Consider the following 14,962-nt stretch of genomic DNA (forward strand, 5'->3'; position numbering starts at 1 on the left):
CTTTGTTTCCAATTCTTAGCAATCAGAAAAAGTGCTGCTCTTATATAGAACTTTAACGTTTGCAAAGCACTTTACATACTTTATCTCATTGGGTCCTCTTCAGCCTGGAAGGTGGTAGATGCTGTCGTTATCCCCATTTTATAGATGAGAAAACGAGGATGAAAGAGTTAAGTGGCTTGCCCAGAATTACCCAGTATTTGAGGCAGAATTTGAACTTCAGTCTTCCTGAATGCATGTCAATCACTCTCTCCGCTGTGCCACCTAGCACCTTCTCTATACTAGCTGCTAGGCTAGATGCTGAAGGTACACAGACAAAAGTGAACTATCTGTCCTCAAGGAGCTTACATTCTATTGAGAGACACAGCATTAATAGGCAAATGCTGGATCTGAAGGGTCTCTGGAAAGGGGCAGAGATGCAAGATAGAATCCATCTCCTTCTCCCTGGATCTCCTCTTAATTATAAATAAATTCCTTTGTAAGGCTATTTCATTAAAATATTTTATATCTGCCCTTTAAAAGAAAAGATGAAATAGATAATTTTGACTACAGGAAATTGAAAAGGTTTTCCACAGACAAAATTAATGTATCTAGTTGAAGAGGGAAAAATCTTTGTAGTAAATATCTAAGATAATATATAGACATATACAATATATAAGATAATATATAGAAATATAAAAGGGTAAAAGCTGTTCCCCAATAGAAAATGGTCAAAAGATGTAAACAGTTTTCAAAAGAAGAATTGCAAGCCATTAACAGCTATATGAAAGACGGTTCTAAATTACCAGAAACATAGATCAAACAACTCTGAGATTTCACCTCACACCCAGGAAATTGGGAAATGACAGTGAGGAAAATGACAAAAGGTGTGAAAAAGCTTTGGAGGGGCTGCAGAAAGATAATCAATACACTGTTGGTGGAATTGGGAATTAGTTAACCATTCTGGATGGCAGTTTGGAATTAGGCTAAATATTGACTGATATGTCTATACTCTTTGATGCAAAGATCTCACTTCTAGGCATAATCTGCAAGAAGATCAAAAGACAGAAATGCTCTATATACATCAAAATATTGATAGCAGCACTTCTTATGGTAGCAAGAACTAGAAATAAAGTAGATGTCCAATCCACTGGAGAGTGGCTAAATGAAGTCTTGTGGATGAATATAGTAGAATTATTACTATGCTGTAAGAAGACAAACATGGTGAAAACAGAAAGGCATGGGAAAACAGTGAGCTGATGCAAAGTGAAATAATGTATCATGTAACTAAAACAATATAAATCAGTGGAAAGAACAACCATCACAAAGCAATTGAAATGAAATGTGAAATATTGGAGGCCAAGGTTGGCTCCAAAGAAGAGGTTATGAGAAGACACCTGCTCCCACTCCTTGGAGGGGGTCTACTAGTGTGGAACATTGCATGAAGCATCCTATTTCTTAATGTGTTGATTTTGCTGATTTTTTTCTTTTAAGAAAATTATTTGTTATAAAGTATGTCTCTCTGGGAGGAGGAGGGATGCTGGGAAAAATGTAGGTGATATAAAAACAAGATATCAATAAAGGTCTAGTCAATACAACAAGGTTGTTGTATCTTTGTTGCAGGTCTCTGTCCTCCAGTGTCTTCAGCTTTACTATTTGTAATTACTTGGTATTACTTAGGAACCTAAGTAACTTGAGCTTCAACTGAGAGTCTTCTTTCTCCAGTCAGTCAGTCAGCAAGCTTCCATTAAGCACTATGTGGTGGGTGCTTGGAATATTGATACAGTGAATGAACCAATCCATACTTCCAGGAAGCTCATGCTTGATCCTCAGGCAGAGTAGAAGTTCTTTGGGGTGAGAATAGTGCCTGGCTGGTAACAAACCATTGTGAACTCTTTTTTTGGCTGATAAACTGTTTGGCTAAGGGATCCTGAAGAGGTTCTTCTGAATTTGTAATTCCTACAGGGGAACCAGGCAGTGGTACAGAGAGTGACACATCTCCAGACTTTCACAATCAGGAGAATGAACCCAGCCAAGAGGACACAGAGGATTTGGATGGATCGGTGCAGGGGGTGAAACCCCAGAAGGCTGCTTCCTCCACCTCTTCAGGGAGTCATCACAGCAGCCATAAAAAGAGGAAGAATAAAAACCGACACAGGTTAGTGGCACTGGTGCCATTCTCTAGGGCTGAGGTGATGATTATTTCAAAGGGGTATTTCTGGAATACAAATTCTTGGGTGCTGCTGTTGGGGATTTGCATTTTTGGAACCAGAAGGAAAGGCTTCTGCTGCAAGTAATATGGTCTCTTTTTTTTTCTAAATTGATGGATAATGAGGCCAACAATGCAGAAGGAACCCAGTTTTTTTTGGATTTTGGGTAGAGAATAGTAGGTGTAGTTTGAGTAGAAAAACCATATTAAATGGTTTTTTGTAAAATGGTAGATTGGGCTTATTTTTTAATTGAGAGAAAGGGGAGTAGGATAGACAAAATCTTTTTTGTTTCTATTAGTTTTACTTTCTCTGATTCCTTGTGAACTCTGAGAACTAGCCAAACACATTTTTTAAATATGGCATTTGAGTGATTGTTGAGCTCCCTCCTTCCCTGTCCCACCCCCAATCATTTCTCTGCAATATGCTGACACATATATTGAAGTATTGGAGTCCAAAGCCCTTTTAAATAAGAGTGTGCCTTCCCAGATAACATTTGTCCGCATTACTTTCTGAGGTGCGAAATGAAAGATAACGTGAACAGTCTGTAGAAGGCAGATATCATTAAGAAAGGAGGATTTAAGATCGCTGTCAACTCTTGATTATAAATGATAATGTTGCAAAGCGTTGTAACTCATAAGTGAAAATAATGGACAGTCCATTCAAAGGTATTGCCTTCTTGTAAAAGAGAAAATTGCCATGGGAGAGAGAAGTGAAGGTGTAGTTCCAAACCTTTTGTTGAAGCAAAATGTCATTAGCATTACCTTAGGGCTCTTCAAGCATCATTCCAGTGAAATTCCTTGCAGCCTCTTTGCTCTGAAGAGAACAGGCAGCCCATGGGTAGTGGTACTCAGTCAGTGAGAGCAGGAATGTCCCTCACCCTTGATGGCTTGATAGGTTCTAGAATTTATAAGGTTTGAGTGAGGAGAGAGCCTTTGAGATCGTTGAATCCATCCTTCTGCTTTTATAGCTGAGTTCACCCAAGTTCAAGTGACTGGGGGAATGGCAGAGTCAGGACTGGAAGCCCCACCTGATTTGTAGTCTAGCCCTCCTTCTACTATCTCATACTTCCAATTGTTGTCTTTAGAGATTGACATTCTGTAACTGAAAGGTGTTTTGGAAACGTTGGAAAGCAGCAAATTTTTTCATAATTCTTTTAATTTGAAGATTGCAAAAGGGGTAAAAAAAAAACAACCTTCCATGTAACCCTAATAACAAGTCAACACATTAGCCTCTTAACACTGGTAGGAAGTAACAAAAATCATTCTGCTTTCTGGGGCCAACAGTTATGTCATCACTGTCCTGGCTTATCACCTATAGTACCAACAGATATATTTCGCATCTCTCTTGGATTTAATTTCTGCTAGGAGCTTACCATTCTCAAATTCTTTCTCTTGTCCAGGGAGTCAGATGCGGTTGTCATGGCAAGTCTTGCTTTGAGACTTTTTAGATAGCTAACTAGTATTATGTGAATCCTCAAATAATGGTTCTGTCTTTATATTAAGTGAGAGAAAAGCTTAATCATTTCTAAAGGGCTTTATTTGGTTTGTGGTGGTGTAGATTCTGTCAATAGCTTGTTTCTTGTTTCAGGTGACCACCTTATTTTAATTGAATAGTATCAATAGTCACTGAACTCATAAGGGGGTGTAAAGTTGAGGGGAAAATAATAAAAGAAGGAAGATAGGAATTTGAGATAGATAAGGGGAAAGTTGATGCAAATTCCGGTTTTTGTTGACCATTTTACCCTCCATGCACCCAGATGCCTGGGCATGTGAAGAGGCCTTTCTTGCCATGTTATAGTAAACAGGCACATATTGTCTTCTCCTAGCACCTGCATTGCTGCCCTCTGTGCTTCTGTCCCTTGACTTGCAGCTGAGTGTTCGAGCAATATGAGTTATTTGCCCATAGTTTTAAATATTGAAGATGTGAAGAACTAGCTAAATTTTACCCTTTTAAAAAGTTCTCAACAAGCATTTGTTAATCACCATGCACGAAGCACTCTGTTTAGCACTGGGGACAAAAAAAAAGACCAAAAGGCTCTGCCCCTGGAAGCGTGCTTTAAATGGGACAGAGAATATGTCAGTAAGTAGTTATGTGGAAGATTGGGACCAAGTACATGGAGTGTCATATGAAAGGGAGAGCATTCGCAGGAGGGCACCAGGAGGGGCTTCCTGCAGCAGGTGAGCAGAGCTGGGAACACTGAGAGGTAGAGGTGAGGGGCAGAGCCTTCTAGGATGGGGAGAAGCCAAATCAGGTCAAACAGCAAGTGTTTACTGTGCACCCACTGTATGCCAGGTAACGAGCTAAGTGTAGAAAGATGAGATGATATTTGTTGAGTGCTTTGCACAGTGCATGGCACACAGTAGGCACTCAATAAATACTGATTCTGTTTCATTCTAAAGAAAGGCAAAAAAAAAAAAAGTCCCTGCTTGCAAGGAGCTCACATTCTAATGGGAAACCCAACTATGTATAAAGAAGGATCTGCATATAGGATAAATTGGATATGATCTTGAGGAAAGCACTAGCACTAATGAGGATTGGGAAAAGCTTCACGTTGAAGGTGGGATTTTAGCTGACGTGAAGAAAGCCAGATAAGCCAGTAAAGGCCTGGAGATGGGAGATGGGAGTACCATGTTCAGAACAGTGCAGGCAGGCCAGTGGGGCTGGGTTGCAGAGGGTGGAGGGGAGTCAAGTGTGAGAAGTCTGGAAGGGGCCAGGTAGGAAGAGCTTCAGATGCCAGCTGGGTACTCACTGAGCAGCTCCTCTTTTGGATAAATGGCCTTTGGCAGCCGAGTTGAGGATGGACTGGAGTGGGAAGAGACTTTTGGCAGGGCCCCGAGAGCTTACGTGATTTGCCAGGGTTGCTTAGTCAGGATGTGTAAGAGGCAGAACTTGAATCCAGGTCTTTGTGACTCCAAGGCCAGCTCTCTGTCTATTACACCACACTGCCTCTCATGACACTAGTTATTGACTTTATAAATTAAAATGAGACTTCACTAGCACTGTGGGGTGTCAGATCCTGATGTTTAGTCTTCTGTGACTGGTCAGTAGGGGAGAGTGATCCTTTTCTTTGTTCTTCTGAACATCCCCTAGCTCTTTTTCCCCTTCATTTTGGACTTCTGTGCTGAGGGAGGTGAGCTAACTATCCTCTTCTCAGGAGCAGGCAGCTACTTCCAAAGAGAGCTTAAAATTGCTGGGTCTTTGCCTTCTCTGACCTGGGACTGTCTCCCTTTGCCAGATTCTCAGCAGGACCAATGTGGAGGACCTGTGCTTTTAGGGGCAAGAGCCGGTATCATTGAGGAGCAGTTTGGTATACAGAATAGAGGGACAGGCTTAGAGTCAGGAAGACCTGGATTTGACACAGACTAGCTGGGTGACCCTGGGCAATTCAGTGCCCCCAGGCAACTCTCAAGACTGTATGATTTACAAGAGCTGCTGATTTGCATTAGCAGAGGGATTTTTCCATGCTGAAAGTTCTCTATACCAATTAATTCATAGGATCAGACCCCTTCTCTACTCCTCCTCCACTCTCTCTCTCTCCTCCTGCCCCCCATCTACATTAAGAACATGGTCTTTGTGATACAGTATTCCTTCCAAAAAAGGAATATTCTTTAGGTCTACAGTCTTAAGTAGATCACTGATAGTGAAAATACTGTTCTTTGATCTTGTATTTTATTATATTAAGAATGATTAAATCCCAACTGCCTTTAAAGAAAAGTGTTTGAGATATTGATCCATAGCTACAGCTTCTTTCGTGTATAAGCACTTTGTTTTAGCAGACAGGTATAAGTTACTTTTATTGAAGGAAAAAAGTGGAGTTGAACAGCATGTTTATATCATGCGTATTATTATATTATTCAGTTCAGTTTACTAAGTGTTGAGTGTGTATTAAGTGTAAGATAATAGGCTAGACACTGAGGATGAAAATTAAGTAGCTTTTGCCTTCAAGGGAACTACATTCTACTGAGGGAAACCCAATATGCATAAGTAAATGCAGGGTTTATACAGAAGTCATTTCCAGAGAGAGAGTTGGTAACTGGAAACATCAGGATAGGTCCTCTGGAGTAGGTGGCAGCTCAGCTGTGCTTTGAAGGAAGGTAGGGACTCTGCAAGGTAGAGGTGAGGAGAAAGCATTCCACACATAAGGGAGCATTTGATGGAATACCATGTATGGGAAACAACAGCTGGCAGGCCACTTTAGCTGGAACAGGGAGGGCAGGAAAGAATGAACATAAGGAACTAAGATTTGGGATTTGGGAAGGATTTGGGAACCAGGTTGTGATAGGCTTTAAATGCCAGGCTGAAGACTGTTTTTTTTCCTAGAGACTAGAGGGAGCCTTTCCAGATCTTTGAATAGAGGGAGGGGCATGGTCTGTGTTATAGGAATGCTAATTTTGTAGCCATATGGAGGATGGATTGTTGTCCCCTTATGTTAAGGAATATAGAAATCATACTTCATCCCAGATTTACTCAGGTATAGTCTGACTAAAGTTCTACCACTTCAGATAGGAAAATGCATTGTTTGAATTTAAAAAGCATGGTAACCCAAAACTAAATGCTGATAGCAAAAGTGTTTGACCAAGTACCACACTGATTTATGGTAAAAACCCTAAAAAGCCTAGGCATAGAAGAGTGATTTTTTAATATGATAGAAAGTATAAATCTAAAAAAAGGTAGCATTATTTGCACTGGAGAAACACTAGGTTTTTCAGTAAATATAAAAATAGAACAAGGATGGCTTGTTATTTGACATAGTTTAAAATTGGTAGCAATATCAATGACAAGAGAAGTTAAAATTGGGACAAAACATGATTTTAATATTTCTGACATCCAAAGAGAGCAGATATAAAGAAGAGACAAACCTATTCCTATTTGCCAGAATAGGACAACTTATTTAGAAAACCCCAGAGAATCAGCAGAGAAACTGAGAATTATAACTTCAGTAAAGTAGCAGATACAAGAACACACCCAGAAAATTAATGGCATTTCTAACTAGCAGTAACAAAATTCAGGAGAAAATAATAGAAAGGGAAGTCTCATTCACAAATGTTACAAAATTCACAAACTATCTGGGAGTCATTCTACCAAAGCACACTCAAGACTTGTATAAATAGAATCACAGAACATTCATGTGAGAAATAAAGAACAGTGATGAGAAGAGAGAATAGGAATGACTACCAAGAACTAGAAATCTATTCAGTGGATTTAACTGGTTTTATTTGGTGTAATCTAGACTGGGACTGTTTCCTTTTTCTAGTTTTATATTTTGGCAGAACAATGTAAATAAATCAAATAGTGTCTTAAAAAATAAAAGAAATAAAGAACAACTTACATAATTAATTAGAGGGGTATCCTGCAGCTGTGGCTGGGACTCATCAATATTCCCTGGAAGGCATGGGAGCCAGCAAGGAAATCACTCCATATGTCTGCTGTTTGTGTGGCTAGCAACAAAAAGATATTTTATAACTGCTCATGTATTTGTCATTTGCGCTACCAGAAATTGTAACACACTGTTGGCTAACAGTGCAAAACATGTTAGATTTCAAATAAGAGGACCTGGGTTCGAAACCTATTACCTTGACTTATTAACTAGGGACAAATTGTGGTGGCTCTGGGCTTCAATTTCCTTGGCTGTAAAATGGGGGTGGGAGTGGGGTGGTTTCAGGGGATGCCCTCCCAGGTTCCTTGCAGCTCAAAACCTATGAGCCTGGGACTTGGTACTACTTCTACCCCAATTTCTAAGAGCGTAGATGAAAGTTTGGGATACTTGTGGATGCTCAAAGTTTCTTCCGAATGCTTGGAAAACTTTGGAATGCCTAAATTAAAGCCCTGATGTTTAATAGGTAACTCCCGTCAGCTGTATTGCATTCAGTGATTGAGCAGTTTGACCAGCCCATCTCCTGAGTGAACACCTTGCCATTGAAGGGTATTCATTCAGCCCTTGACTTCCAGGAAGAATGAGAGCGTCAGGTCCCCGGCCTAGACACCTGGTTGAGAACATATTACTTGAGTATAGTGTTGCAGAACATTTTCTCTTTTTCTCCTTTAAAAAAAAAAGTTCATGCTGTTATTACTGGGTTGTGAGTTACTGTTTTTAAAGCATTTTTTATTATATGCCTAAACTCTTTTCTCCCCATTTTGTCTAATGCCCTACTTCTACATTTTTAGTCCGTTCATGTATGTTTAAAAAAATCTAACTCTGCATCTGCCAGCTAATGAATTGGTCCACATATCTGGTAGAGTTCTAATGAAATAACCATCCCTTTTATAACACTACTATACTTCTGATGTAAAAATCCATGGAGGGAAACTTTTGACTATAGAAACCTGGGTGCTTTGATGTTTGAGGTTTTATGGCATAAGATTCTTAAAGCTGATTTTGTTTTTAGTAATCTTGCTAGGGTGGCTAATCAACTAATTTATTTAATTAGTATATTAATTTCTATTGCTTTCTTCCTTTCAAATGCTGCCCCTCAGCCCGTCTGGCATGTTTGATTATGACTTTGAGTAAGTTTGATTTGAATTAGTACTTGTGCTGTGTTGTTTAGTGTGTAGACACCAGTATGCCTTTTTGAGACCTTTCTAACTCATAGTTTATCTGTTTAATTGTAGGTATGTATATTAGGTTAGGCTGGGAAGTTTTTTTAAAAAACAGAAAAACGTGATGGAGGTAACATTTCATTTAATAACTTAAGCAAAATTAAGTAATCTTCACTTCTATTCATTTTTATTTTATTTTAAATAGACCAACTTTACCTTATTTCATATTTAAACTGATTTCCTGGCTTTTCTTCATAAAGAGATTAATAGTATCAGATTTGGATATTTTGCTCTGGAGAAGTTTAATAAATGAAATTCACTTAATTCCTGTTATATCTCACATCCTGAAATACAAACTTGTAGTCTTTTTTTCCTGAACTTACTTGGAATGTGTCTGAATAATTATCGGTGATATAGTTACACAGCTAACACATTAATGTAGAGCATGCCCTTTTAATCCAATCTCTCTAACACATAATTTCATAGTAATTTTTAAAATGATAATGGCTTTTACAACTACCATATTTCTTACTGGGTTGTTATCCAAGTTTGCATTTTGGCAAGGTCTAGAGAATCTGCTCTTACAATTTTTAACTGATCCTTGCTCAATAATAAGTGGGTAAACAACTAAATTTGACATATAGTCTAATGAAAAAATGTGGATTTTTCTTAACCAAATAGTCTTTGTTGTAGCTTGTACCATATGCAGTCTCTGATTCTTGGAGCTTCTTTTTCCTGTTAGGTAAAATACAAATATCTTTTGTCTTTTTCACCACAGGATTGATCTGAAGCTAAACAAAAAGCCAAGAGCCGTAAGTATCAGTGTTCTGAAGTCACTGGAGAGAACTAGCCAAGCTTTGCTGGCTGACTTGAAGCTATGTCCTAGAGCAAAAAATGAAAAAGCAACAAAATTCTTATTGCTTGGTCTGTGTTTTCTTTTGGAGCCTAGAACAGTTTTCTCAGACACACCTTTAGCTGTTAAGAGTATTGTATTCTTGCTTTATATCTTAAAAGAAGAAATAAGTTCTCAAACAGTTTTACTTGAAATCATTCCCTTTTGATTCAATGAAAAATAGTCAGTACTTGGGCTTTCCAAGGCAGGGGAGCTCAACTAGAGTATGTCTTGCTACCAAGGACAAGCTTGTCCTTTCCGTGTATGTGGGGCTTCTTCTCTTTGCTTTGGTCCATTCTAGAGACACCCTTACCCCTGACTAGGTGTTGCTTCCCAGTACCTGGGGATGGTTGGTCTTAGGGTAGATGCTGTGAGAGTGAGGATGGAGAGATTAGTAGATTTCTCTGCCCTTTGCTGAGGGAAAAAATAGACTCAAAAAGTTGCCAAGGACAGCACATTGCTTGGAAATAGGCTCTTAAGCTGTGCAGTTTTCTATACTTGAGTACTCTAACAAAGAATTGTTTTACAAACCTAAAATAGTAAAATCCTTGTGTTCTTCCGAGTTCCATTTAGGGTAGTAATTTGGAATTTTGCTTTTCTCCCCCACAGGATTATTAGAAGACCCATTAATACAGAAGCTTACAGGCTGTAGAGCCCTGCCCTCATACAACTTCACCAAGAGAAACACCCCTCCACTGAGTGGCCATTAATGTCTGCACTCCCAGACCCAGTGCCTGCATTGAGGAGTAGTTTGTTCTAAAGAGGGGTGAAAGAAAAGCCTTTCTGTAAAACCACATCAGACCATTTACCTCGTGTCATTTTTAGTAACTGAACTGCAGGAAGACCAAGGCACGGTGCAGTCCTAGGTTGCCTACTTTCTGCAGTTCTCCATTCTTGGGATTGAGTACTTCCCAGCACTGGCTGCATCAGAGTCTTCTGTGATACCCATTGAGAGATGTCTTGGGTTTTTTTTGATGCCGAAACCAGCGCCCAGTTGTGTTTTGTCGTATGGAGGCTGTAAATATCAGGCATTTCCTTATTCTGCCTTACGTGTTGTTTGTTGTTACTGTCTTGTTTTCTTTGAGGGGTTTGTTGTAATACAGTTGTACAGCTTATGGCTTCCTGCTGTTTTCTTTGGAATCTGATTATCTTTACTTGGCTTAGAGGCTGATATCCTAACACAAATAATCTCTAGTAGCATAAATAAAATGGATGACTTGTCCTATTTGTCTTTTTGCAGGGGGAAGGTAGAGGGTTATTTAATTTTTTTCTCATCTTCTGAATTGGAAGCAATTTTCATGTACAGGCAAATGGTAATAGCTAAAAAACATAAGTTCAAATCCTTTTAGAACATAAGTTTTTATTATTTTGTATAAAAAATAAAATTTCACAGGCATCAGTCTCTTCTCATGCTTTACTTTTGCATTTGAGATTTTTTTCCCCATTGATTTTTATTTTCCTCATTTCATACCATACAGAAAATATCAGGTGTTTGACACTCATCTCTCTTTTCATCTTGTCTGTAATCCTCCAACTGGCATTTACTCCATTCTAGAAAGATCCATTACTAAGCTTCTCTCTGTACCTTCATAAGACATAAGGAAGAATTCAGGAATTCCATAGAAAAATCACTTACAAAGTGGGAAAGCTATTATAGACTAATTAACTGACTTATCTTCCATTTTAAGTTGGGAGGAGGGGAGGACTAACAGGTTGCTGAACCTGAAGAACCTACTGAAAACTGTTTAAAGGAACTTGGCAGTTTGATGATTGGACTTAAAGCAAATGTTAGGGTTTATTCAAAGGAACAAGACTTTGGGGTTGGTATTTTGCTTTATTCATTTATTGATAGATCTTACTTGTGTCCATGTCTTTATTGGGGAAAATGTTTTATTTGCTAAATTCTTGATAGATCCACAAATGCAGAAGTTTTTTTTGTTAATGGGATGAGGTTCCTGAAGAGAGGATGCAGCATCTTATCAAATCAACAAACCACCCCCCTCCCCCCAAACAGCACTGCATCTGTGCTCTCAGACTTTTTGCCTCCTTAGGTAGGCTTTGGTTTGGTTAGCAAGAGTGCCTGCCTCTGAGCTGCCAGTGGAACAGTTAGATGTTTGTGCCAGGAAGGATGCTGGGAAGAAGAGGTATCCCGAAGGAAAGCCCAGCAGCTGTCTCCTCGTCTATCATACTGGCCCTTTGTGCAGGGGAGAGGCCAGCACTATTTCTCATGTATTAGTCATTGGCTTCTGTGATGTTTAACCTAGCACATAGCAAACCGGTTATATCCCCAGCTCATGATTTGGACTTTGTTAGTGATTTAGTGGCAGTGTACGTAAAATATACATATACATATATATTTATATTTAGTATTCACTCTCCCCACCCACCCCCCACTATATGAACTGCTGCATCATTATAAAGCCAACTGCTTTCATTTGTGCTTCTATCAAAGGGATCAGTCCCATAGAGACTTTTCGGGTTTTAGGTAGATCTGACTTGGAGTCGTATGCAGCAGTATAAAAGAGGTTTTTTTGAATTACAGGATTTCTCCTGGGACACTTGGAAGAACTGCATTTGGAGTATTTGTCATTTTTGGTTTAGACTAGGAAGTGCAGGACCATTGCCTAACTTAATAAGGAATCCTATCCAGTGTCATCATCGACCCAAAGAAAAACTTGGGGAATGCAATAGAACCTGGAGAGAGCAACTGGAACTCGTAGCAAGCAGGGCCTTGCATATAAATATTTGTTAGTGTGATGTGATTTGGAAGATTGGTTACCCAAAACCTTCTCAGATTTTGTCCTGGTTTTCTGGGTGCTCTGGGGTTCCCTCTGTTCTTGGCAGTAGTTGTTAAGGCCAAAAGTTAAAATACTCAGAAGTACTACCACAAACTATGGAAAATCTCTTTTTAGTAGTACTGATTCCTTGGGGGAATTTGAGTTTCACTTAAGGACTCTGGTGGATTTGTTGAGACAATTGTCCTAAATGGATAGCAGTGAGTTGCTTTATAAGAAGTGCTTAGAAATCTGTAGGGTATTATGTAGAAGTCAGCTGCTAACTCCCCTTCCATTTTACTCCCTTCTCCCCATTTCCCCAAAGCCAAATAGTAGAGGTGGGGAACTCTCCCTGTTCTTTATTTTCTTCTTCACCTCAAGCTTTGCCTTAGGAAAATACATTTGTTCCTTCTTACCTCATCTCCCACCCTGTAAGCTGGCTACAGTAGTAATTTTGAGACATATCAAAGCAAAACATTTCCAAGGACTTTGCTGGTATACTTTTTGTTTCATTATTTATAGGGGGAGGTGACATTTGGCAGTCATTAAAATATCTTCACCCATTAATGCCTTATATGGTGTATTCTTGTGTAATACAGGACTTGCCTTTGGTCCTTGGGGTTTGTGAGGTTCAACATGATGAGAATTCAGATATATATGTCATAGGAAGTTGGAACTGGGCATTTTTCTGAACGGCATTAATTTCACCCTTATAAACTGAAGATTCCAAGCAGTGACCAGGAAAAGAAAGCAGTTAAGCCTACAGCAAAAGTGTTAGTCTAGACACAATGTGTAAACTCAGGCGAGCAAAGGGGCTTTTCTCAAGGAGCTGAGCTAGGCAGGGATATTCAGACTGGTAGCTGGTCTATGGGTCTTTGGGAATCTTATAAGTGCTTTAAAGAGTAGGTGAAAATCATTTGTATAGTGAAACCTCATTAGTACTAAGGGGGGTTGGGGTTCCATGTAGCTAACCTGAACTAGGCAATCTTGAAGGGCAGATTCATTACTTTGAAGTATTTAACTGGCACAAGACTAAAGTGTTAAAGTAGAGATCCTCTGGGACCCACTTTAATGAGCAAAAAAGAATGATGTATAGTTTTATCTGTGTGTTTGAAAGGTTTCTCTTATGCTGATAAACAACCTTCTTATTGTCTTTGCACCATTTTCTTAGAAAGCCTTTTCTTCAGTATTGTACAGAGCTAAATTTCCAATTCCCATTTCAAGCCTAGAATCCAAGAGGTGAGAGCTGGAAAGGACCTTTAGCGATCATGTGGGCCAGCTGCCTCATTGAGCAGATGAAGAAAGAGCCCTAGAAAGAGAATGAGCGGCAGATCCCGAACTAGAACCCAGGTCTCTTGGTTCCCTGTCCAGTGCTCTTCTTATGAACTTTTATTGTATTGGATGCTTGACTGAAGCTTGCTTTGGTCACGTCTTTGAAAAGAAAGGGTTTGCTAAGCAAAGGAAGTCAATGAGAAGGCAGGAAGAATGTTTATTTGTGGATTAAAGCAAATAATCAGGTATATCTTAAGCTCAATAAGGAAAGTAGTTAATAGTTTAATATTAGATTCAGAAGTAATGCCAACTCTTTTAAAAGGTTCTGTAATTGGATTTTGTATTAATTTACAGATTTCTCCCCATCACCACTTTATTCCATTCTCATTTAGGAAGCTTGCTTATGTGTGGCTTTTGTTCTGGTGATGCCTTAGTTTAGGGGGTTTCCTGCTTTGGGTGGGAAGGGGAGGAGGGTTGGTCTTTTTTGTAAACACTTATTTCTCCCCAAGAGGTGTCATCCTATTTGCAGTGCCTAGAAATGCTCTGTGTGTGTGTGTGTGTGTGTGTGTGTGTGTGTGTGTGTGTGTGTGGCAGACACCCCTGGAAATAAGAGAAAAGGATTGGAACAGCCATTCCTTCCATTTGCTGTCAGAATAAGTCGTATTGATGTCTTGGTTTTATAGGTGATGTTCTTCATCATTTGGAACAAAATTGCGTGTGTTTTAACTTTGATAATCCTGCTCCTGTAGAATAAAGGTTCTCTTTCACTCTCTGCAATTTGTTTTGGTGAAATCAATGATGGTTTTCACTTATCCAAAGCTAAACCAATTCTCCGTCTTCTTTCCTCTGTTCCCCACATGTCACACGCTCCCATTGCTCAGTTCCATAGCTTTGGATTGCTCAGACCACTGAGGTGTCAACTCCATGCCCAATTTCAACACCTTCCAGACAGGATGTCAAATAAGGATGGACCTTTCTGCCTCAGTTGTCCCTTGTCCTTCCTATTGCTGCTTTTCAGTTACTGCTTGTGAAGTTAGAACTTCATTAGCCAGAGCTCTTTTTTTTTTTCCAGTTGCTTTGCAGAAGTTACTACTTGAGTTTCACAAATCACCGGGGGCTACTGACTGATAATGCTTGAATTTGAATTTGTTTAGGACTTTCCAAAACTATCTGACAAACATTACTATTTTAAAAATCCTTGCAGGTACAGATGCTCCTTCCATCTCAGATCCTAAACCCTTCCTTGCCTTAGTAGATCTTCCTGAGTAGACTGGAAAATCCATGCCCCTGTGATGGGCCTC

The 14,962-nt window shown here is 39.3% G+C and overlaps 1 protein-coding gene across 6 annotated transcripts in view; it reads left to right on the plus strand.

Annotated features, from left to right (window-relative positions):
- The window catches only part of MEAF6 (MYST/Esa1 associated factor 6), a 32,299-nt gene extending 17,861 nt beyond the window's left edge, over positions 1-14,438 (plus strand). For 2 of the 6 annotated variants that reach the window (XM_036744592.1, XM_036744594.1), the window contains exons 5-8: positions 1,942-2,134; positions 8,661-8,690; positions 9,502-9,535; positions 10,225-14,438. In XM_036744592.1, coding sequence (XP_036600487.1) covers positions 1,942-2,134; positions 8,661-8,690; positions 9,502-9,535; positions 10,225-10,233 — 266 coding nt within the window. In that variant the 3' untranslated portion in view covers positions 10,234-14,438. The other 4 variants (XR_005009572.1, XR_005009573.1, XM_036744593.1 and 1 more) reach the window with 4 other exon arrangements.
- The last annotated feature ends 524 nt before the right edge of the window (positions 14,439-14,962 follow it).

Source organism: Trichosurus vulpecula, chromosome 2, assembly GCF_011100635.1.
Source record: "Trichosurus vulpecula isolate mTriVul1 chromosome 2, mTriVul1.pri, whole genome shotgun sequence".
In the NCBI taxonomy this organism is placed as follows: Eukaryota; Metazoa; Chordata; class Mammalia; order Diprotodontia; family Phalangeridae; genus Trichosurus; species Trichosurus vulpecula.